At 45.1% G+C, this 24,145-nt stretch overlaps 1 protein-coding gene across 4 annotated transcripts in view; it reads left to right on the forward strand.

Annotated features, from left to right (window-relative positions):
- PPP1R1B (protein phosphatase 1 regulatory inhibitor subunit 1B) overlaps positions 1-24,145 on the forward strand; it is a 56,739-nt gene that overhangs the window by 30,818 nt on the left and 1,776 nt on the right. Inside the window, exons 5-8 of one of the 4 annotated variants that reach the window (XM_044447102.1) lie at positions 11,639-11,812; positions 14,460-14,522; positions 16,348-16,419; positions 23,340-23,489. In XM_044447102.1, the coding sequence (XP_044303037.1) occupies positions 11,639-11,812; positions 14,460-14,522; positions 16,348-16,419; positions 23,340-23,489 (459 nt within the window). The remainder of the gene's footprint in view (positions 1-11,638; positions 11,813-14,459; positions 14,523-16,347; positions 16,420-23,339; positions 23,490-24,145) is intronic. The other 3 variants (XM_044447103.1, XM_044447104.1, XM_044447105.1) reach the window with 3 other exon arrangements.

Here is a 24,145-nt window from a genome sequence, read left to right on the forward strand (position 1 = left end):
GACTGAACTAAGATCTGAGCTTCGGGACAGTCCAGAAAGCAAGGTCGCCACAGAGACAAATGGCTGAGTACCAAGGTTGCAGCCCAGTGACAGAGCAGGCAGCATGCTCAAAGTGCAATCCAAGGTCAAAGCTCAGCTAAACCATCCAGCACTTGGCACATTCCAGAAGCAGCCAAGGAGGGGTGCGGGACTCAGGAGCACAAGGCACCCGTCATGGAGGCAGGGTGCTGGAAACAAGGCAGGACACACTGGAGCTGAAGAACAGTGCTGCCTCCAAACAGAGGCCAGGCAGGCACAGAAGGCTCAGCTGCAGTATATTAGAGCCCGCTATTCAGAGTCCTACTCATGAGGAGTCACATTCTCCCTTCATGCAGGAGCCCTCCGAGCCAGTTGCCCCTGGGGGTCAGGGTTGCTCAGCCTATGGCTCTAAGGCCAAGTCCCCTCCTCTGCGTGAGGAGGGACTTGCAGTCATCTCTCCCGAGGGCCCACACTCCTCCTGGGTTTCCCACCTGGATGGTTCTCATCTCTGGGATCTCTAGTTCCTCCTTCTCAGAAGGGTCCTGCAGCAGGAGCATGACATAGGGATGGCATTCTCCTTTTAAGGAAAACATCTCTGTCCTTGCTGCATAAAAAGTGGGCCCAGTTATATGCAGACATACAGGCTTGCACTATGCCCATGTCCACACTGAGTATATGCAAGTCAGGAATGGGCCAGGAGCTTCCTTCAGACGGTCCGGCAATTGCAACTGGTACAGAATCAGGCTGCTCAGTTAATGACTGGTACTCCTAGAGCAGCCCATGTAACTCCATATAACAGTGACATTTAAAGCCCTAAATGGCCTGGGGCCCGGCTCTGGAACACGCCCTCCCTAGGGAAATTCGCCTGGCGCCATCTCTATTTTCTTTTTGGCACCAGGTGAAGACATACCTTTTCATTTTTTTTAATATTCAGTCCTTATGCATGCTGTGGCCTTTTTAATATTATTATTGTATTGATGTTTTTAATCTTTTAAGTGTTTTAATTGGTTTTAATGTGTTATTATGTATGTGTTTAATATGTTGTAAACCACCTAGAAAGACTTTTTGGCAGTTACAGGCAGTCTATAAATATGTGAATGAATGAATGAATAAATAGGCCCACAAAGGGACTTTAGAGTCTCTTGCTTCCAGGAAAGCATGGATGATGCAGTTCTGCTAAAATGTGTAGCAATTCTTCTCTGCGTTACTCTTGTACATAATGTACTATTCTTTGACTCCTGTTAGCCTCCTAGCCCAGGAGCTGTCATTACCTTGATTCAATCCTGTATACTTCAATAGAAATGAAGCCCAGAAAACAATTTGAAAAATAGCACAAATATATATTATTATTTCATTTCTATACCAACCTTAGCCAAAGCTCTCAGAGTGGTTTAAAACAAAGTATAACAATAATAAAATATAATAGATAAAAGCATTAACAAGGATTAAAATTAGTATAAAATATTTTTAAAAATGAAAAGACAATAAAAAGACCCAGCCAAGAATAAAAGAAACGCACCTGCACCTGCCTAATTGTGTCAGGCCCCTGAATGACCAGTGAGGTCTTTAAAGGCCTCCACAAAGAAGCAGTTGCTACACTATTATTGTGTTTATGATCTGTCCTCCGAGGAACTGAATACATGCCTGTAGACAGGCACACCTGCACATGAGTAGATGCATTAAACCAGCCTATTCCAACTTGGTGCCCTCAAGGAATGTTGGGCTGCAACTTCCCTCGTGCCCATGGCCATGTTAACTAAGAATGATGAGAACTGTAGTCCAGCACATCTGGTGGGCCCAAATCGGGGAAGGCTGGATTAGCATGACAGATAGTGTGGCCGGTCCAAAGTTAGTTTCATGACTGAGCTGGATGTCAAACCCAGAATCTGAAGATCTGCCTAATAGTCTAGCAGGAGCAGTTGTTGGTGCGCGTGCTGTTCTTTCTTTGAGGCACTGCATAGATATCTCTCCTGTGGTACTCACTGCTAGTCAAACAAGTGCTCTGTGGCAGCCCTGCAGGCAGTGAACTGTGGAGAGTGTGGTTGGCTGGTGAATGAATCCAGCACTAGGCAGCAAAGAATATCAGCAGTCCTCTGTCAGGTAACCGGCTGTGTGTGTCGATTTTGGGAACATATGCTCTGATGCTGGAATTGTGCTGTGTCTCAAAGAAATGTGAGAACTAGTCCTCGCTCTTAATCCATGCATGGACGCACATGCGTCCATCAGGGGTGACTTTCTTCCTTTTCCTGACATAAACACTCACTGTCACTTGCTTACACCACAGAGCGGGTTGTGCTCATCCTTTTCCCATCAGCCTTTGCTCTCATCATTACTCCCCCGCACCTATTGTTCACACCTGTCTTTCTGTAATTCTTTCCCCCCTCCCCCTGCAGTTATTTGATCTTCTGCAGGGGAGTTGGCACTTTGCCTTCCACACAGGTCTAAAGCTTTTACATTGTTCCATGGTTCTAGCTTTTAAAGATGTGTGCTCGCTCTCTCTCTGATGTGTGATCATGCCACAGCTGGGAGAAAACTTAGGACTGAGCGAATATTGAGCTGCAGTGATGTGCAGTCAAGATTGTCAACTCCCTTGATCTGACAGGAACATGAAAGAAATTATTATCATGGGAGAAAACAGAGAGACTACCATTTTTATTCCTAAAAGAATATGGCTGGAATGTCTTGGAATAGCTTCCTGATATCTAGTTCCTTAATCCAAATAGTTATTTAGGGTTGACACAGGTGTGACATGCAGGTGCAAAGACAATCTAACTAATTTTTGTATGTGTGATCATTTCCACTGGCTGAACTCATACATCATTTCAGTCAGAAATCCTGGTTTATTATTTAAACCACAAAGTGAACAAGCTGTATGCTTCTCTGAACTACAGCCTGTTTATTCACACTTTGTTCAGGTGAGCAGTCAAACAATGCAGGCATGGATATCTTAGGGCACAATCCTATTGTCCTTGTGGCAGATGCCCTTGAGCCTACAAACTTGGAGGCATATACATTTCCAAAGCAAAACTCATGGTAGAGTAGCAGAATTCCCTGCTGGCATTGCACTTAACACCTTTCATTTTACCTTGAGGGCCATTTTCAGCAGTCAAGATCTAGAGCCAGCAAGGGGTAAGGAAGGGGATTGTGAAACTAATTGGAAACAATGCAACTCTGTGGTCCCAGCTTCCACCCCTCCTTGTCCCCTTGCATACCCCTTGGCTGTAAGCTTATTGGGTAGCTGACACAGCTCTTTCCGTGCTCCCTGTGAGAGAGTGGGGTGATGGCTCAACCTATTGAATCTAAGTACCATGGTTGAAGGACCTCAGTGCCTGGCTGAAAAATCCTATGGCCTCCCAGATGATGTTGGGAAACCATAGGATTTCACACTTAGTGTTTCATCCAATCCCCAAATTGTGATTTATTGCATCTCCCCACACCCCTCAACAACAACAAAAAAGGCTAGGATTCATAAACCAACAGCAAACTCTGTTTTACTAATCCTAGCTTGTTTATGTGCAATAAATCATCATCCCAGGCTCAGACACAATAGTAAGCTACCCATGCCTGGTATGTTTATCCACGTGGGTAAGCAGGAGGAGTGAAGAAAAGGCAAAAGGGCTCCAGGTATCAACATGCAGATCATACATATTGCCTTTTAATTAGCCAGTGCAGCAAATTGCAGCCATTATATAAGTCAGTGGCCAATTCACCCCACATCTAACAGCTGTACAGTAAAAGTTACTTGGTAGGAGCATGTAAAAGTCTCTTTTCAAACAGATAAAAATAACTGAAGTTGAATTTGATTTGAGGGACTACTTAATTCTTTTCACTCCAGGCATTTCTCTGCTAAAGCTCTTCCTTCCTGCTCACAATAGCATTCCCATTCTTGGGGTAGCAGGAAGATAGAGGAACCTGTAGCTTTTCTGAACGGTAGAAAAGCTATTTGTGTAAAGGGTGATATTTATCAAGAAAATCAAGCACACCTTCTCTCCTCCCAGTCCATGGATCAAGCATGTAAACACAGCTACTTTGTCTTTTTTTAAAATGGCAGACTATTATGCATGTTCACCACGTAATACCCATTTTAGCCCTGGCAGCATTCCTCAGACTGTTCATGATGGGCCAGGGTCTCCAGCAGTCTCTTTCTGCCAAGATTTTACTCTCTTCCTCTAAAGACTGGGCTGCTTCTTCAGTGCATGCAATTTATGTGCCAGGCTTGCATGACTGCCAGAATCAGGGCCATGTCATGTGCACCTAGAGCAGTCCCACATGAGCTCCAGTACACAAATGGTATCTGGGAACAATGTTAGTGGGTTCCATGTGTCTGTGTGCATGACACAATGTCATTTGCGATGGAAACAATGGAAGGAGGAGAGGAAATGGAGGTAAAGGCAAACAGAAAAAAAAAAAGGTAATTGTTTAGGTTACCTGTGTTTAGGCTTGATTAGAGGCTTAGTTGCTATGGGGCATGGGAATGTATGCCAAAAACAATACCCTTGATATTCAGTTTCAAACAGGATTTCAAAAAGTTTCACATTTTACTTCCAATTTTTCTGACTAAATTTGCCTAAATAATTTTAACATTTTACATGTGCACATTGAAAAAGCTAGAAAGTTGAAATGAGTTTCACATCTCTGCTTTATCCTGCAGACAAGCTTTCTGTACAACCCTTATTCTCCCACCATCCTCCAGACTGCAACCTTCTAAGCATCCAGCCAGATAAATAGGTCTCTTTTTAAAATAAGAGAGACCTCCAAAGTGCTGGAGCAGCAAACAGAGCTCCAGACTATCAGGCTTAAGAAATCATTGGGCCAAACATTTTGCTTCCTCAATGGAGAGGTTTTTACACAGCAAACAAATTCACTGTCTCTTTCTGTCTCCTGCTGCATAGACACGTGCTCGTGTACACATTCTGCCTTGCAAGGTGAAAGCTGGCTCTGAGCTGTTTCAAAAATACAGACCCTCGGGGACTGGGCTGCCAAAGAAAGGCTGGCTAAGTTGCATTAAACAAACACACATACACAGAGGATTGTGGTGACGTTGTTGGCACTGAGAATTGTGGACTTCCAGACCATCTATTAAAATTTAATAACACGGTAGAAGGCTTTGGAACAGCTGACAACATATAAGGGAGTGTTGTCTTTAAATCCTACTTAAATTAGTATACAATCTCTGCAGCAGACAGATTCTCTCAAGAACTTAAGAAGAGCTGTGCTGTATCAGACCAAGGTCCATCCAGTCCAGTTTTTGTGCACAGAGGGGCCGGTCAGCTGCTCTCAGGACACAAGTAGGACATGAGAGCAACAGGACCCACCTGCCCAAGTTCTCCAGCAACTGGCATACAGAGACAGACAGCCTCTGATCTGAGGCAGCCCAGAGCCATCAGGAGTAGTGGATGCAGGCACCCGCGTCTTCCAGGAATTCGCTTCCCTCGCATGTAGCCAGGTGACTGGTGTACCAGCCTGCTCAGGGTGCTGCCCAGGAACTAAGTATTGATGGACAGCACTTTTCATGTTTCTCCATCTTTACTGGACAAATCCTTTGGCAGCCCTTCAAGTAGAGTATGTGAAAGAGGACACCAGCTACCCTTTGCACCTGTTCTGTCTCTACATTAATCCTAATTTTAAAAACATCTTATTTATTTATTAGATATATATTCCACCTTTTTTTAAAGAACTCAAAGCAGCTTACATCATTCTTCTGCTTTCAATATTATTCCCACAACAACAACCCTGTGAGGTAGGCTGGGCTGAGAGTCTGTGACTGGCCCAAAGTCACCCAATTGGCTCCATGGCTGAGTGGGAACTAGAACCCAGTCCGGTGCACTTAACCACTACATCACACTGGCTCTCAGGAAAAATGAAAACATGAAAAAAATATTTCAATACATATTTTTAACAGAACCATCCAATAGCTGTTAGGCTGTGTCTAGATGTCCATGGTATTTTTTGGACTCCCAGCTACAAGATCAGAAAATAGTTCTGGCCTCATAACTGAGGATCTGTGCTCAGGTTTCCATTCCTTCCCTCTGCCTCCTGCTGCCAGCATGGAATGAACTGTACTAGCTTTTTTTCCAAAGTCGAAAGACAGTGTGGCGTACAAGGATTCAGTTGTGAACTGCATTGCTTATATGATTATTGATTGGCCATATATGTGTTGCCCAAACTGCATCATCAAAGAGGACAAAGGAGGTCGTGGGTTTGCATAAAATGTGCATATGCCATATAGATGTGGAAATACATGACATCCCAGCATAGTGGGAAAGATAGTGACCAAGTGACTTGTGTGCCTCTCCGTGCAGTCTCCAGGCACTGTTGATGGGATGCTTTGAGGCCTCTGCTGGTCTCTTCTCTTCGTAAAGTAGAATACTGCATATCCCAACCGGTGCAAGGATCTAGTAAACACCAATTTGTCAGTGCGAATTGCTTCCGCCCCCATGAACCACCTGGATTCATACCCCATCCTATGAGAAAGAAGCCCCATGTCAGAACAGCAGCTGCGCCCTCCTTTTCTCCCCTCACTTCAAGGTTTGTGCTGACAGCATCACTGGGACTGCTAACCTCCAGAAGGGCAGGCAGCCTCTCCCTCCCCAGGCCATTTGAATAGCTGAGGTAGCCCCCCCAGGAATGTCGGCACTCCAGGAAGGAAATTGCCTCCTTCGCCTCCCTGCTCAGACCAGGCCTGAAAAGTTGCATAGGCAAAGGAATTCCAGCAGATGCGCTTTTCTCGCTTTTCTCACCCCTGCAGGCTGCCTTGGTGCCTCAGAGCCCGTTTCCTGCATAGTCTGTTAAAATTAGGTTACAGCATAATCCTGTACATGGTTCCTCAGAGGGAAGCCCCACTTGGGGGCTTACTCTGTAAAAGGTGTGTCAGGATTGCAGCATTAAAAGGTCTGCTGCTTAAGGAGGTGTTGGCACTCAGGTGCAATTTGTGCCTAGCCTGCTGCTTGCGTTACTCCCCGTCTCCAATGACCGATGTGGATTGTATTTACTCTGTGATAAAGAAAAGCCATTGCATTCTGGCATTTTAATGTGTCCTTTAGTGCATAGTTAAAACAAATCAGTAGTGTAGAGGACAGGAGGCAAAGGAGGCCTGGATCCTGTACCTTTTGTCCATGTGTATAGCCAGGGTTTTCTGAAACATGGAGTTTTTCGCACCTTCATACATCACAAGCTCAACCACTAAAGTCCCTTTTCTATGCACCTGCTTAAAGCTTAGAGCTTTTGCCTGTCGTCATTTCCACCATTGGTAATTAAGTGCTTCCCTTTAAACACTAACACAATCTTTGAATTTCAGGATCTCCCCTCCCTCTCCAGGAACTTTTAGCATAGTGTTAAACTAAAACTACACTGAATGATGGATTTCAAAGTATGTTGAAACTTTGGTAAACAAGCAGAGCAGGAACCCAAAGGGTATTAGAGAAAGAAGTTGACACTACCAAATAAAAGCCTCTCTTAACAAGGAAGATATTGTTAGCTTATGGCTGTTTTTGTTTCCCAAACAAGGTGAATCACCTTCCCCACTGAGGACTAGGTCCCTGCCAAGTTTATTGAACAGGGAAACTGTTTCACCCCTTTGTGCAAACTTTTCAAGCTATTTGTGGTGGTGTGAGAAAATCTTCGCCCTACCCTGAATGCCTGTACTTTCTAGAAGCCGCTAATCTCTTACTAGTACATTTATATAAATGAACTTCGATTAATGTTCTTTTCATCTGGTCAGTTGAGGTTTTGTGTGTCAAAAGGCTTGCTGTTTTTATTGGTGGCGGGGGGGTGGGGAGCTAATGTAATCCAATGCAGAAATCCTGTGACTGCAAGAAGTTTTCCGAGTTTCGAAATCCTCGCTGGAAAGACTTTCCAGTCGTTGGCCAAGATGGCACAGGATGTGCTTGGTGTGATGGCGTCAGCAATAGAAAACTAATAAAGAGTGTGGGATCCAGTGGTGCAGTGCTAAATTTTGAGGTGTGGCTGCTCTCCGTAGGTATCCCCAAGCAGCGTCTACAAGTTTAGGAAGCTGTGTTGGTTTATATCAACAACCTGCTTCTTGCAGTGCTCCCTGCCCATACTGTAAGGGCTCCAGCAAAGCTCAAGGGAATTTGGGGTTGGGGGATGGCAGAAGACCTGAACATCCTTTCTAATCAAGAAGTGTGGCACTGCTACATCACTGATGAGAGAATGGAATGGACCATTTGCCTGTGGGGGGGGGGGAGGCCATGTGAAGGGGGGTAACCCGGGCCCTAAAAAAGGGAAGAACTTGGTGTTTGGGGGGGGGGGGGGGGGGGTAGAGGAAGAGATAGGCCTGCTAGGTGGGCAATGAGTCCAGATTGTTTTGCTTTTATAATAGCTGTGGCTGATGGAGCAGTGGCTTCACCTGCTTCTTTCCTCCTCCAGTTCTGCCTCCTACACCCCTCTACCCAACTTGACCCAATTGCAATTTCAAGGCCCCTGTTCTTCTTTCGGGTGGCCTTTGAATGGAGGACTGTGCTTTGTAAATTATGTCACTTGGCCCCCTTGAGGAAGGGAAAAGGCCTTGAAGTCGCTCATCATCAGCACCTGGGATGCAGTTTGAGCTGGGACTTGGGTCACCTGATCCCAGTCTTCCCCACTATGGTAGATGCATTGTACTTGCATTTAAATTATAGTCATTATTTCTAAATTTGAATGTGCAATTAGTACGTGCACTTTTTATGTAGATGAGTGTTCTTCTTTGTTCTCTCTTATGGTGAAGCAGAAATAACCACTCGAGCCCAAACAGTTACGTTAAGAACTGGAAGCTGCATTGAAATGTGCTCTGCAGCTTCAAATTAAAAATTGGAGATAGTTTTGACGGCTGCATCTATACAAGTACTACGATTTTATCTCTTTTAACTATTTTAGACCACCTTTAGGTTGACAGAGGTGTAGAGGAAGGCTATCTGTGTGGGGTTTCAGCAGGAGGAAGAAAGGGAGAAGAATGGCATTTGGGGCCTTGAATGTGCACAGCTAAGCTTTGCCAGAGGGACTGGTGAGGGGATTGAGGAGGCAGGAAGGGAGTATTGCCAATGGATGGATGAAAGAGAATGTGATGGGAAAGGTCATAGAATGAGCACTAATTTTCACATATTGTTGAGGCTGCCTCAAATATTTTTCTATCTCAATATTGGACCCAAAGTAAAGTTTCCTGTAAGTGGAGGGATGGACCCTAAGATTTTGCATATCAGCTTGTCTCAGTCTCCTTTGGTTTAGCTGTGTTCCTGAGCTGCTTGTTTTGCCCAGGTGTCTTCTAGGTTACAGCTTTTTGTCATTTCCCCACTTCTTGGATTAGACACATGAATGATCCCAGCCAGTCAGGGATTGTTAAGTAAACAAGATAATAAGATGATGTCACAATGCCATGTAGCCAATCTGAGTTAGCTAAGTTATGGTATCACTGCAGGAAGATAAAAACAAATTGAGGGAGAGAATGCAAAAGAGATTAAAATAGATGAATAAACATTTGCACAAGCACTGCAAAAAGAAAAGGCTACAAAGGAGGACATTTTCTTGACACTGCAGAAAAATGTTCTCTACAGAGAGTAACCAGAACCAAACCCAGGGCCCAATCCTCATTTTGGGGGTCCCAGTACAAACATACAAAACAAGCCCCATCACACACACACACACACACACACACACACACAATGTCATGTTTTCTACTTCTAGCCAGACATGAGAGTATTTTGAGTGTGGGAGAGTGTACTCGTGTACTCGACATGCATTCACATATTTCACGCCAGTAAATCCTACCAGCAGCACTGCCCTTGGGCTCAGTGCCCCTAATTACTGTAGTGCTTTGTCCCAGCCCCTAACAGTCTTCCTTGCCTGCCTGTGTACAAGGAACTCTGAGACTAGTAGCTTTCGAGAGGACGTGTCACATGAGTATAAAGCTGTTTGTCTCTGCAATGGCAGGTCCTAGTTCAATTTCATCCACTCTGTTTGCACTATAGAAGGACCTGGAGCAGATTGTTGCCCGTTGCCGGTTCTGCTCTTGCCCCACTTCAGTTTAGTTTCAGTACATTTTGCAGGATCTAGGCCATAGCTACATAGGTACAAAGCAACAAGCTTCCACAAATACAATCAAGAATGATCTACAGTTGATTTAGCCTCAGTTTTTCCTTTCATTCATTCATTCATTTTCCTTTCAATTAAGCTGCAGCCTGGATCCTTGGGCCCTAGTAAAGTGTATCCTGCTCACACCCACATCCTTGGTCCCTGGCCAAATAATTGGCCATATGTCTTTAATTCTCCCTGAGATCTATAAAGAAGAATCCCAGCATCCCTTGAATGGTGATAGCCACATAAGGTAGCCATATATGAATTGCAAACAAGAGGATATGTATCATCACAAAAGAGGACAGAGATTTGTATAAAATGTACACATGCTAATGCAGGTGTCCCCATTGTGGCACAAGTGACATAACACCCATGGGAACCTATAGCAATGTCCACAAAGCTCTTCATTCACTGCCCACTTAAAAAGCAAACATTTTGAATTAAAATTTGAAATATATAAGGACATGAGGGTCTCCTTCTTCTTCTTGAACCTGCTGCTCTTCAGGAAATGAGGTGGAAGGGAAAGGAAGGGCAAGGTTGGGGCTGGACATGGGGAGAAGCAACGAGGCTAGGAAGAGAGAGAGAGAAAGCTAGCAACAGGCAAGGGAGACAAATAGCGAGGAAAGGGGCTGCGTGAGGAAAAGCAGTGAGGCTAGAGGCTGAGAGTGGAGAGGCAGAGAGAAAGGTCAGCCCTTGATGAAGGCGAGCCTGTTCTTTGCAGACAGCCATTATCCGGTCTTCTTAGAGCTGGCCACATTATGAGGTTGGGTCCGGCAGCTGCCTCAGGCGGCACATTTTAAGTGCTGTTAAGGATGGATGGCAGATGAGCGGGAACAATGGGCATGGTCCGTGGGTAAATGATCCCCCAGGAAGAGCTCTTGCACCTGCCATGGTGACATGAATGGAGGATACACAAGAGCTCTTGCTCGAATCCCATTGGACTGCCCTCCCCGTGCAAAGCCCATGAACTGACAGCCAGCAGACGAGCTTCCCAGGAGTGGATTGTGAGCCACACTCTAATATTTAGGGTGAGGAGAGTGCCATTTAGATTTTCCTCCCTGCGAAATAACGTCCTTCATAAATACCTTTTTGACGCCCCTTAAAAATGGAGTTTGGATGACATCCTTGTAAATAAAACTGTTAGAGAAATAAGGGTACACAGTTGTTCCACACTATCGCAGTCTGTTCCAACCTGGGGCCCTTCACTTGTCTCGGACTTCAACTCTCATCAGTGTCTGTCAGCTTGGCCAATGGCCAATGGGAGCTGCAATCTGAAATATCTGGAGAGAATCGAGTTGGGGAAGGCTGTGCTATCCAGTGAGAATAGGACCGGCAGACTTCAGAGTAAATCTTTAGCCACGTGAGATCTAAGAGTATGATGTTTGTAAAGCTGAGATAGAAGCTAACTGGTTTCACTAGACATCACCTGCATCTTCTAAGCCCTTTCCTGCCAACGGAGGATTAGAAACATTAGCAGATCTCCAACACTGGAAATGCAATTATTTTTGAACACTTCTGAAAAGTTCCCTTCCCTTTTTAAAATCCATATCAGCCGTGCAGCGCCTAGCACAAAGCCATTTGGAATCCAACACTTCCTGGATGGATGAAGACTGTGCTGAGGATGCTGAGGAAGATGAAGAGGATGAAGAAGAGGAGGAGGAGGAGGAGGAAGCACAGGATTCAGATGACACTGTGAGGGAGATGCCTGGACTGTGTAAGCCTGGAGGTAAGCAATGACTTACAGTGAGCAGACAAGTGAGATGGGGAGTGAAAATGTGAGGCCAGCAGGGGGCAGCAGAGAATCCCACCTTAAGCTTTGCATTGCAGAACCAGGTAGTTGCTCCACCCCCTCCCCCACAGCTTATTATTCAGATATTAATTTATTTTGGACCCTTCATATCGGTGCATTTCTTAACCAGTCTAGCACCATTACAGTCAGCACAGTACCAACTTTATGTTGTCATTGCTCTTGCTGTATTTGATCAGTACGGTATATGTGTATAATACCTAAATGTATGTCCCCAACCCTGAGTCACTCAGTGAAATCCTTCAGACTATGCCCATTTGTATGGCAAAGTACAAAACTGGAAAGAACAAGCACAGCATTCTTGATTAGATAAGACAATAGAAACTAGTCCAGTTTTTGGCTCTAGCTTGCTCTGAATGCTGTTGAGATACAAATAGAAATCTATATAGTCTACAATGCACTTGTAGACTATATAGATTTATATAGGAGTCTCCTATATAGTCCAGAATCAGAAAATTCAAGGGTGCTGTCTCAGAATGGCATGCGCTTTTTTGCTGTCTTGATGCAACATCTGATCACTTTTCTCAAGCTACAACAGAAAGATGCATAGATGGCATCTTTAACTGCAAAGGTCCTTCTAGTCTAGCACCCTCTTTCTAGACATATAGCACACAAAGGAGGCATGATTTGGAGGTCCAGATAATAATCATCACTTTCAAAGGCTAATACAGAAATAATGCTTAATATGTACCTGCACACCAACTGGCAATGGGAAGTACTCCAGCTGTTACTAGGACAAACTGTCATAGCCCACAATTTGATCCTGGGTAATTTCTCTGCCTTGTCATGGACTCCTGGATCATGTGTAATGCTGACACATCCATCAGCCACGGATGGCAGATCTGTGGCTTGTTTAGGCCTTCTCACCTGCAGCAAGATAGATCAGGCAGCATGCACTAGCAGACTGTCTCAGTCAAGGTAGCCCAGAGTATTCTTTAAAAAAAAATCAGGATTATTGTGCTGGTGAACTGGGCCTGTTCTTGATTTTTTTTCCAGTCTAGGCCTTACCAAACAGTTCCCAGTTATTTAAGACCTAAATTTTGTGTGCAGAACATGTTGATGGCAAGGAGAAGCTGCATTTATGCAAAGGTTCCAGTATACGTACAGTTAGTTATTACAGTCTCAATAAAACCAAGAAAAAATCATTCTAAGTCTTGTACTCAATAGGATTTAACTATAACTATCTTTAATTGGAATGGGGTCACTATCTGGAAAATGCATTTGGAAAACATTAATGGGTCTCTTGCTTCAATCCAAAGCTTAGATTTAGCTGGACTTTCCCCTCCCCAAACTAAATTCCACAGTTGGTTATTTCAACTGAGTTATGGAATTAATTTTCCTGCAGGTTGTTTTTAAAAGGGTAAGATAAATCCATGGGGGATGCATCTTAATATCCTTGAGAAGCCGAACCTCTAGGACTATAAGCTTTGCTGCAAAGCTGGGCTGGGGGGCAAACAAGGCCACGTCCATCCATGCCCTGGTTGTGGGACCACAGAGGTTATCTGCTCCTGGAGACAAAAAAATTGTCTAGCTGGACCCTTGACCAGATCCAACAAAGGGATGACATCCTTAATCAGGAAAACTGAACTTACAGTTCTGATGATCTATCAACTGCCAGGCAGCTGTCAGGGATTTCCACAAGTTTTTGTGGACATCCCACGAATTTCACTGAATATCAGACTTTTGTTCCAAAATTTTTTTACTGCTCTATATTAAAAATCCCACAACAAACTCCTGGTCTGCTTGTTACATTCTCCCTACTTTCATTTTTTAAAGCATTTGCCTCTGCTCAGGGTGATTTCTCAAAGGTGGCAGTGGGGAGCAGGTCTGATTCTTGAGGTCATATAGTTCCCAGGCAGGTGGGCTGTTGTTACCTTGGTGACATACTTCTATTTAAAGGGCTTTCACCCACTGTTAGCCACGGATCCTACTCAACTGGGAGTGCACTGCGTGTATTGAATACATTTCCCTTCATTTAGCACCTCTGCTGTCAGGGAGAAACCTGTAAATGCCCCCCCCCCAACACACTTCTTATCCCACTATGGGGAGCTGCCAGTCTCCTAGGAAACCAGCTTTCTCCCTCAGCAGGAAGGAACTAAGATGGGAGAGGTGGCATCTATACAAAGCATTCTTCTCTTTTCCGCCCCCAGTCCCTCTGTCCATATATTCACTTCGTCTTGCTATACAAGAGCAAGGGTCTGAAACTTGAGGTGGTTGCTAAGTATCTGGGGCTTTAAAGCAGACCTTGCTGATTTCAGATCGTCATGAAATCTATCTGCGTGGGGCTTCTTTAACTGGCAAAAAAAATGCAGCACGTGGATCTAGCCAGGATTTCCACAAACACGGTTGCAGCTGGACAGTTTGTGATAACTTGCTGACGGCTCATATTCTGTTCACCCAGAACTCAGACCTTGCTATCCATTTCTTTCCCTTCACTTCTGTTGCACTGCACCTGCAGCAAAAACGAATGTAGCAACCCCACTGTATTGCGGCAATAAAATCTTTGAATGACTGTCTTGGCCATACCGTCTTATCCAGGCTAATATGTGTTCATTATTTCTTACAGTATCTCCGGGACAGAAGCATCCAGGTTCTGGTTCCAAGGCAACATTGCTCAGGCAATGCACTGGTAAGAAAACAGCTACCTTTCATGCCAGATCCATGTGCTAGTGAAATATCTTTTAATTGCATACTGGGCAGAGTGATCCTATGGCCCCTCGATAGCATCTAGAGGGCCACAGGATCTCTGGCTTCCCAGCTGTTGGAAGGCTTTGAAGCTGGATGCATATCTCCCTTCCCCTGTAGCCAGTGCAGAAAGAAGCATATCAGTTGTATCTCCAAGGTCATATCAGTCTTGGAGAAGGGGTGAAGCTGGCGTTCCAGGGAGGGGAGGGAACAGAAGACTGTGGGCACTCCAGCCTCCTTCCTTGCTTAATGTGCTGTAGTGAGACAGCCAAAATCGGCTGCCCAGCACTAGCAGATCTGCAGGGCAAGTGGAGCACAGAGGCAAAGATCATATGCAAGCTTCTCCACTCTGCAAAAGAGGCCCATAATTCTCTGAGTTCAGAAGTCTATGGGCATCCCCCTAAAGCAGGCAACACTATATGAAATGGTGGGTCCAACATACAGCCCTCGAGGTCTTGTTCTGCAGTCCTCTTGCCTCTGGGAGCTCCCCAGTTCCCTCCCAGTCCACATCCCAGTGATGGTACGGGCATGATTGTGGCAAGCTTTCTCAAGGCCACCAGCCCGTCCTGCTCCCTTCCTGAGGCTGGAGGCCTCATGAGAAGCCACTGCAGCATGCCCCACGCTGCTTTAGCTGGCGAGCACAAAGGTGCTCAAGAACCCTTGCACTTACCAGAAGGAGAGTTCGTCAGCTCAAGAGGCTCAGTGCATGGATTCCAAGAAGGAAGGAGAGGCGGGGCAGGGGGGTCACATGGGAGGGTTTCTGGCCATGAGAAACAGGGAAGACAGGGATGGGCCACCCCAGAGGAGCAGGCATGGGTTGGGCTGTGGTTGGAGAAGGAGCTGCGTGTGATCTCTGCCCTCATTTAATGATTAAGTAAATATATTGATTTTCTGTATTAAATTGCAAACACTTTAATTTATGATACGGAAATTTAATTCATTGTGTGACCGCTGGGTTCCTTGTTGAAGTCCTCATAGCTCTCGAGGTATGACAAGTTGGACAGCCCTGCTATAGTAGAAGCAAAGGTTGGAGCTCGTAAGTGTTTTGCAGTTGCGCAGAGAGGGAATTTCAACACGTGCTGTTTTTCTCACCCCTTCATGCTGGACTGCATATGTCCGGATGCCTTCTTGTGCGTAACTATGAAAGGTACAGGAACCCTGCTCATCTTTACCTCTGCGCTAGAGAGAGCTCTGGTCTCACGGTTAAGAAGGGAGAGATGGCTTTCTTCTGGGGAATTTAGGAAGGAGCCACCTTTGCATTGTGCTTTTGAGAGCAGAACCAACAATTTGGATAGATAAGATAGATACAGGGCATGTTACAGCAGTGGAAATCTGTTGCAGGAGGAAGACAAGGCAGCTCTCAGGCTGGTCAGGTGTAAACCAACCTGAGAGCTGCAGAATTATTAGAAAGGATACAAATGTACTTAATTCAGCTTCCTGCCACAATACAGGCCCTTCCACTGAGCAAATTCTGTTCAGGGTCGTCTCTGCAATCGAATTCAGAAGGTTAACTTGCAATCAGGACATTGCACAAAAAGACTCACAGTGTTATGTGAAAGAAGGCAGACCTCACAGTGCAAGGAAAGAAGCAGAAGAGTGGCTTGGTGTTTCTGTATGTTAAGAAACTTGCTGTTTCAGGGTGGGAGGGGGGATTTGAAGAGGGAAAAACATGCCTTCAATTTTTCTTCTGCTCCTCTTTCCTTCTCCTTTTCTTTTTCCTGCTCCTTTTCCTTCTCCCTCTCCAATCTTTGCAATGACTTCCTGAAAAGTCTTGGAAAATAAACCCAAGGAACCTGAGCATCCTGTCTATCCAGCTCTCTCCAAATCACAGAAACGGAAAGGTAAATTTAGGTCCTACAGTGTAGGCCTTAAGAGAGGTTTGGGTAGGGGAAAAAGGGTTCCTGTACTGTAGAGGTGGACAGATGCGTTTCAGTGACAGCAACCCTGCTGCCTTTGGAGTACACGCTTGTTTGGTTTGTCTTGCTGCTGTCTCTGTTCAAAGCGATTATGCTTTTCCGAGCCGCTGCAAAAACTTGCAAAAGCTGGAAACAGAATCAGTGATGGGATGAGCATATATACCACAGGATGTCTCTCTCATGCCTCTGTAAAAGCCCTTGTCTGTCTCCAGCCCTTGTTGCCATGGTCACGGGATCCTAGGCAGAGCTGAGGATGTTTTATGAGCACAAGGGAGGATCTGCAACAAAACATCAAATGTATCCCCACCTCATAACAGCCCTTAGATCGGAACCACCTACCACTGGAGGGGGGCGAATGCTTAGAGAAGGCATCCTTCTCCTTCCTCTGCTGTGCTATATACTAAAAGGCTTATAACCAGGATTGGCTGCCAGCCCTGAACCTGAGGGTGATTTTATATTGTCATGCTATAGAGCAGTCCAGCAGGGGTGCAGAACTGCCGCCCCAGAGACCAAGTTGCCCCCCAGAAGGCCCCACTCCCTTTCCTCAACCACTAATCATGTGGGGTTTCTGTGGTTGTTTTCCCATTCTGAAAGGCTGCCTTGCCTCCCCCAGGGCTTAGTTACTGGCAGTAAGAACTTAGGGTGGCGTTTTTGCATTCTTGCCTTTGGCCCTGCCACACTGGAGCACTGCTCCTGAGCGAGCGCTTCTTCGAAATGGGATTTGGCCCTTGGGGTGACAATGGCGCAACAGTCCTGTGGCATAGCAAGGGGATTGTTTTAAATTTTCAAGGAGCCTGTCTTCCTGGCCCTAATGCTCTCCTGACCCTAAGTTGTTTGGGCTCAAACAGATTTGCTCCCTCCACTTCCTCTTCTGGCTCTCAACTGCCCCCCACCCCACCCCACAACTCCATGCAGTTAATTTCTAGAATCACACAGCTCCTGACTTCCTTCAAACTGTTTGTTCCCCTCGCTGGGGCACAAGTGGGAGCTGCCAATAGAAAAAAACAGGATTTAGCGGTGTGTGCATGTGTATCCCAACAAAAGCTGAGTTCTTGGATTTGCTACTCCCACTGAACCTGGAGCTTCCCTTTCCAATCCATGAGATGATTTGCTCTAAAGTTTTTTTTAATGTTTGTGCCTTTAGTATCCCAGAGCTCCTGGGAGCTCAGAGGCCCTGGAAGATTGGTGTTGCCATGTATGGGTTTAACTTTATAAAAATTTCTTTTCCCTTTACAAACAAACACACACACACACACACACACACACACACACACACACACACACACTGGTTCAACTAGAGAGTCCCCGCAAGTATATAGAGTCATGCAATTCTATATAGGGTTGTAAGACTGTATTTTAATAGCAAGAATCTTTTCACAAGCCCCACTCACAAGCCATTATTCCATATTGTTGAGGGCTCTTCAACACCTACTTCTCCTACTTTATGTTGTATATAGTCCTGTCACCCACTGATTTAAACACCAAGTGGGTAATGATATATATATATATACACACCTACTTGGTGTTTTTATTTATATATATATATATATATATATATATATATATATATATATATTGCTAAAAACATTCTAGAAAAAGACTCTTTGTGCTGTAAGACTCACACTGCAGGCATAACAGTACATAATGTTAAAAGCCTGAATTTTCTTTAAAAAATACTGAATGGATGGGAGTGTCCATTTTGAACTGGGAACACAGTGTACAGAGAAAGGGGGAGTTAACCCTTCCTTCCCCCAACATGATCCTGACAAAAATCTCCTGCATTTCTCACATACTGCAATTCGTGATTGAAGAAAGATCCCTTGGCGCTGATGGAAACATTTTTTCCTCATGAAAGCGCTTGAGCTGAGTCGTGGGCAGCAAGGTGGTATCCTACCACACTAGAGGAATTCCCCTCTGAGGCAGAGCTAGAAATCACAGAAACATGGGGAACAACGTTATTCTTTTAGCGTGGCTCTCTGACCTTGCCTTGGCACTTTGTTCTGCTGATGTTCAGACTCCCTCTGGACTGTGTGTTGTATCTGTCAGCTTCCCTGTGCTTTGACCTTCACCTGGATGGTGACCCCTCCTGCTCTAGCCTGATCCCATATAGGACGGAAAAAAATTGTGCTTGACTGTTTCCCTGTTTTATTACCTTGCCTTTTAGATCGCCCCATAATTTGCTGTAATGCTGAGTCCAGTTCTGCACTTCGGCTGGGCAGGAGTTGGGACTAAAAAGTAATCATATCAAGATCAGAGGCAAACTAGGGGTCAGGACCAATGAATGAGACCATGAACACAAGAGCTCAACTGTTGCTCAACCAGTTCCACCCACATGGGAAGTCCTTTTAGCTTACTTCCTTATCTGGTGGATCCAATGACCAGTCAGTCCAGACCACAAGGCCCCAACCTTTTTGGCCCTGTAGGCAAATTGATGAATGTATGACACTTCTCTGGGTACCACCAAAAATGGCTTCCATGGAAGGTAGTTACCTAACAGCTGCCACAGGGGCCTGACTCATCAGAACTGAACTAAAGAGGCTTATGTGTTGGTGGCAGCGAGAGAAATAGTGAGGCTTGAGGCTGGGTGGAGCAAGGCAAGACATAGGGGGTAAAAAGAAACAAAAAAGGAGTTAAAGAGGGAGTGGAAGGTTATCCTAATATTTGTTAGGGTTCTTATTTAAAAATGTTTTGATGAAGTCAGGGAGTTGAGAGTTTGTGGGTGCTGTTGGAGGTCCACATGAGTGCTGCATTGGAGTCCCCTGGACTAGGTTTCTTCACTGAGAAGCTGTAATGACTTGGCTTCCCACACACACAGGGCAGTGGCCCATAATCCCTAGTAAGGAGGGAGGGGTTCCTAGTAAGGGATCCTAGTAAGGAGGGAAGGGTTAAACTTTCCTTCCCTACACTGCAATCCTGATTCAAAACTTCTCTCTCCACATTTTTATTATAGAAATCAACCTGCAGGCAACACATTTAATGTAATGCATATTAGGTCTCAATAAACCTTAATGATACATCCAACCAAAGAACAGTGTTTTATCTAGGACAGATACCAAAAAATAGACTATCTCCTGGTAAATAGAAATACAGGCAGTCCCTGAATTATGAATACCCGAGCTGTGAACAGCCCTTACTTACGAACTTCCATAAAGCAAAAATTACTGCAGAAAATAGTCATCACCATCATTATCACTCCTGTTGGTGTTACAGTAATAGCCAAAGAAAGTTGCATGGGCAGCAGGAGGGAAATGATTCAACACATCAGTCTGGAACTAGGCCTATCATTCTACTAAGCTTTGCACAATACACATTGTACATTCTACATAAGCTTTGCAGTGAAAGCAGCTGAAGTTTTCAGTTCCAGCGATATAAAGCCTGAAAAGTGTATACTTCATAAAGTCAAGACGATTTCTCTTATCAGCTTGAAATGTGTCATGGAGAATATACCTATGTGTGCTTGGGAATATAATACTGTCACTTTTTTGAAAATTCTGGTGAAGATGTCTGAATTAGAGCAGTCCAGATCATTCTGTTTTAGGCATCCCGTGTTTTCTACCATTTTGAACATACCCAGGATAGACCTTAAATTTCTCTTTCAGGCAATTTACACGATATAAAAAATGCAGGGATCTTCCAAACCTAAAACCACCAGTTTCAAAATGCAATTTTAATTGGCAGTTTAACAAAAGGAAAAAGACTGCAGGTGGCGCAGTGGTTTAAACTCCTGTGCTGCTGGGTGGTTGATCGAAAGGTCGCCAGTTCGAATCTGCACAACGGAGTGAGTGAGTTCCCATTGCTCCGTCCCAGTTCCTGCCTACCTTGCAGTTCGAAAGCATGCAAATGCAACTAGATAAAAAGGTACCACTTCGGTGGGCAGGTAACAGCGTTCCGTGCACCTTGGTGTTAAGTCATGCCGGCCACATGACCACGGAGACTGTCTGCGGACAAACGCTGGCTCCCTCTGCTAGGAAACGGAGATGAGCACCGCCCCCTAGAGTCAGGCATGACTGGACGTTACGTCAAGGGGAAACCTTTACCTTTACCTAACAAAAGGAAAGTGTTTCAGTACATGCACATCAGCAGATTGCTTTCCAGGAGACACTGGCCATTGCCAAACAGGCGGCGGCAGCGGCGGCTGCTGCTGCCAAAAGGCAGGAGAAGGGGAGCTGCTGTGATGGCTGTTGTGTGAGAAACTCTATGCATGAATTTGGATGCATTTGTATGAAGTGCCATTCCTGTGAATGTAGGTGTGCTCATCAGTTCACACAGCATGCCATTCAAATCTGCAAACAGGCTGTGTTGAAGGGGCTGTTCAATTTAGAATAGAATAACCAACTCATAGTGTGCCCGACAGGCATCTCAGCTCACCCACGGGTCGTTCGCCCCTTCTATCCTCTTGGTCCCCCAACAGGTGCCCGAGTGTGTACAACCCATCTTGTCTCACCATGCCTGTTTCCATCATGACTCCCTTTCATTTGCTTGTTTCTTCTTCTTTGGAGCTTCAAAACTTGGAATCAGCTTGGGTTTTTTTATTTTTTTGAGCCTGGGAATGTATGAGAATGTCTTCATATTGCTTTTAATCTTTTTTGGTTGGTCTTTTATGTTTGCACAAGTGTGTTCTTACAGCTTATATGTCTTGCCTGGTCAAATGCCCTTGTCAGTTGTCAAACTAACAGATTGAGGAGGTGAGACTGCATATAGGCTAAATTGCAAACAGTTGACAGTTGTTGGTTGCCAAGCTCTGAATGGAAAAGCATTGGCAAAGGGAAAAAGTGGCAGAGTAAACACACCAAAAAGGAATAGGCTTAAGATCTTCCCTTTAGCAATGTAATCCTCTGGATTTCTAACGTTGAACTCACACTTCTCAGTACCTGTCACCTTTTGGACACTTCCCCAAGTCTTCAGCTAATTCCATTCTATCACCAGGAGGGATGGTTTTTAAAAACTCTTTGGGAAATGTGTGATTGTTTTTGTTAAGGAAATATACACAGATTTCAATGCTTGGAAGTAAATGGAGGGCAGAAACTTCCCAGCCGTGAAATCGGCATATATTTCCCTGTCAAACAAAAGGGGAAATTTGACTGTGTTAAAAAAAATCCCTCAAAGGTGGCAGTATGGGAGGGAGCAAACAGGGAATCCCCCTCAGTGTGGCCTCATTCACTAGAGCTTTTTACTTTGGTTTTGCAAGCTATCAGCAAAGGCTCTGAAAAGCAGATGCCCTTAAGATTTCCCCTTTGTGGGCTTATTGGAGACTTGAGGAAGCGTCTGAAATGTGGAGGGACCTGAGAAGTGTGCATTCGGCACCAGCAGTTGAGAGGGTCACATTGCCAAGAGGACCCTCTTAAGACTGCCCACTTTCGGTGCACCAACTCTGCTGCTCTGTTCCTTTTGCCAGTGATTTCCATTGGACAGCTGCCTGTTGCCTTAGCTGTCAACCAGCCAGAATTTGGTTTGTCTGCACTCTCACCTCATCTATCTGTTCACATGTGACAGTTGAGATGGATGGTTCACATGACATGGCAAGCCACAGTGTCTTTTTAACCGTATTAAAAAGAGGTAGAATTTGCTTTTAAAGATGGTAAAAAGAGTGCCGGTTGCTACTCTTGCCAAGCAGCTAGCCAGAGAGCGCTAGCGACCGCTGTCAGAGGCATCCCCGCTCTGCTGCCTCCTGCCCTACAGATTTTCTTTTGGGTAGGAGCTGGCAATCAGCTGATTGCCACTGGAAAAGGAGCAGCACTGCACCGATGGTCCTCTGCTGTCTTCCCCACGCATGTTAGAGGGAAGCCCTTGCGCGTGTGAGCAGGAGCAGTGGGACTCAGTGGGGTGGTGTTGCCAGGCTGAGGGCTCTGCTGCTCAACTGATTTCTCTGCTCACCCCACCCCCATCTCACTCCCACCTGTGCAAGAGGCATCCTCAACCTCCAGCCAGGTGTCCTTCATGCAAGGGGCAGCAGCAAAGGGGGAGGCAGTTCTCAGCTCATTTTCTTGCTCCTGCTTGCCAGAAAGGCATTCTCAACCTGGTATCCCCAAGAACCCAGAGTTCTGGGTTTGGTGTAAACAACCTTGCAACAGGGCATCCACGGGTTACCACAATGGAAGTGGGCAAACACAAGGGAACCAAATATAATTATTTGTGTTGTTTTTAACAACCCATGGTTTGTCGGCCATTTGCAGAGGTCTTTGGCCTAGTTTGCAATCTGTGATAACAACATTCCAGTATTGCTGTTTCCCCCACTTTCTGGTGAAATGGTGACACCAACTATGGGATGCATTTTAGATCTACTATTTTTTAAAATCCATCAGACAAATGAGGAGGATAATGAGTTCAATATGGAAATAATGAAAATGGCCTGCCCTTAGAAGATCAATATAATTATTCCTGAGATGTAAAGTACAGTGTAAATGCTGTATAACATGGCTGCACTAAGTTAAACTTTGCCACCCTGCACATCCCTACCAGAGAAGGCTCATGGGATTCAGGAAATTTTCTTTCAATCAGCAAGCAAAAGCAACAAAGAAATGTTAAAGTTTAAGAGTTGGAAAGGCACTTATAGATTCATTCCTGCACCAGAAAAGGAAGAAACTGTAAGTTACATACATAAATGTGTTCTCTGCACATTTGGTGAAAAAATTAAGGCTAGTGTCTTAATTTACAATGGTCATATGTTGTGGAGCCTAAGTAAATGTTTAAGCACCTTAATTTTTCCCCAAGTATGTTTGATCTCAGAATTGTCTCACAAAGAAGCATTAACAGTTAGATCTCTGAGGCCTACAGCTTTTTGAAGGATTTTTGTGGCCAAGAGATTATTCCTTCTTGTTTGTCACTGTGAAGTTTCATCCCATCAGGTGGACAGAAAGTATCCTTTGCTGGATCTGTAGAGGAGGTCCCTGCTGAACTGGAGGAACCAGAAGATGCTGAAGAAGGGGGAGCCCAGGATCAACAGAACCAGGAAGCAGAATCAGGACAGGAAGATCCGCCACAAACAGGTAATGCAGGTAAACAATTCTTTGCCAGGCCTAGTCGTTGACTGCTCATTCTTGCATTTCTAGTTTTGCGGTGTCTGCATCATCTGTGTTTCTGTCTGTCTCACAACAAGCCTGTGGGGGCTCCATTATTCATATATTGTACCAATGGGAGAACCCACCTGAGACAGTGGCTAGCCTGAGGCCCACATTTCATCGCAACAGAGGTGGATCTTGGAGCCAGGGAGTCCCACAATCAGTTCTATAGCCCATGGGTTACATGCAAAAGTGCTTTTTGGCAGAACTATTAGAAGCGTGGAAGCCCTGATCACTTTATGATGTAAATGACTGTCCTGGGTCACCATGGACTCCCAAACTCTGAAACTGCAGGAATTTGCTGTGGCTCACCTTGCTGTACATTCAATTATCCTGTGTGAGGTTGGCTGGAGGAAGGTGACTGGCCCCAAATGAGCTTCCTCTCTGAGTAGCAAAATCAGAGGGTTGGACCGGGACTTGAATGATGTGGGTTCTAATCCACACTCAGCCATGAAGCTTACTGATGATTTTGGGACAGTCCCCAATTCAGAACTTAACCTACCTCACGGGACTGTTGTGAAGATACAGTGGAGAGAAGGGGAACCATGTTGGGCTCCTTGGAGGAAAGGCAAGATAGAAAAAAGAAGAATGTA

This window comes from Varanus komodoensis, unplaced genomic scaffold (assembly GCF_004798865.1).
Source record: "Varanus komodoensis strain SLA01 unplaced genomic scaffold, ASM479886v1 scaffold50, whole genome shotgun sequence".
Classification (NCBI taxonomy): domain Eukaryota; kingdom Metazoa; phylum Chordata; class Lepidosauria; order Squamata; family Varanidae; genus Varanus; species Varanus komodoensis.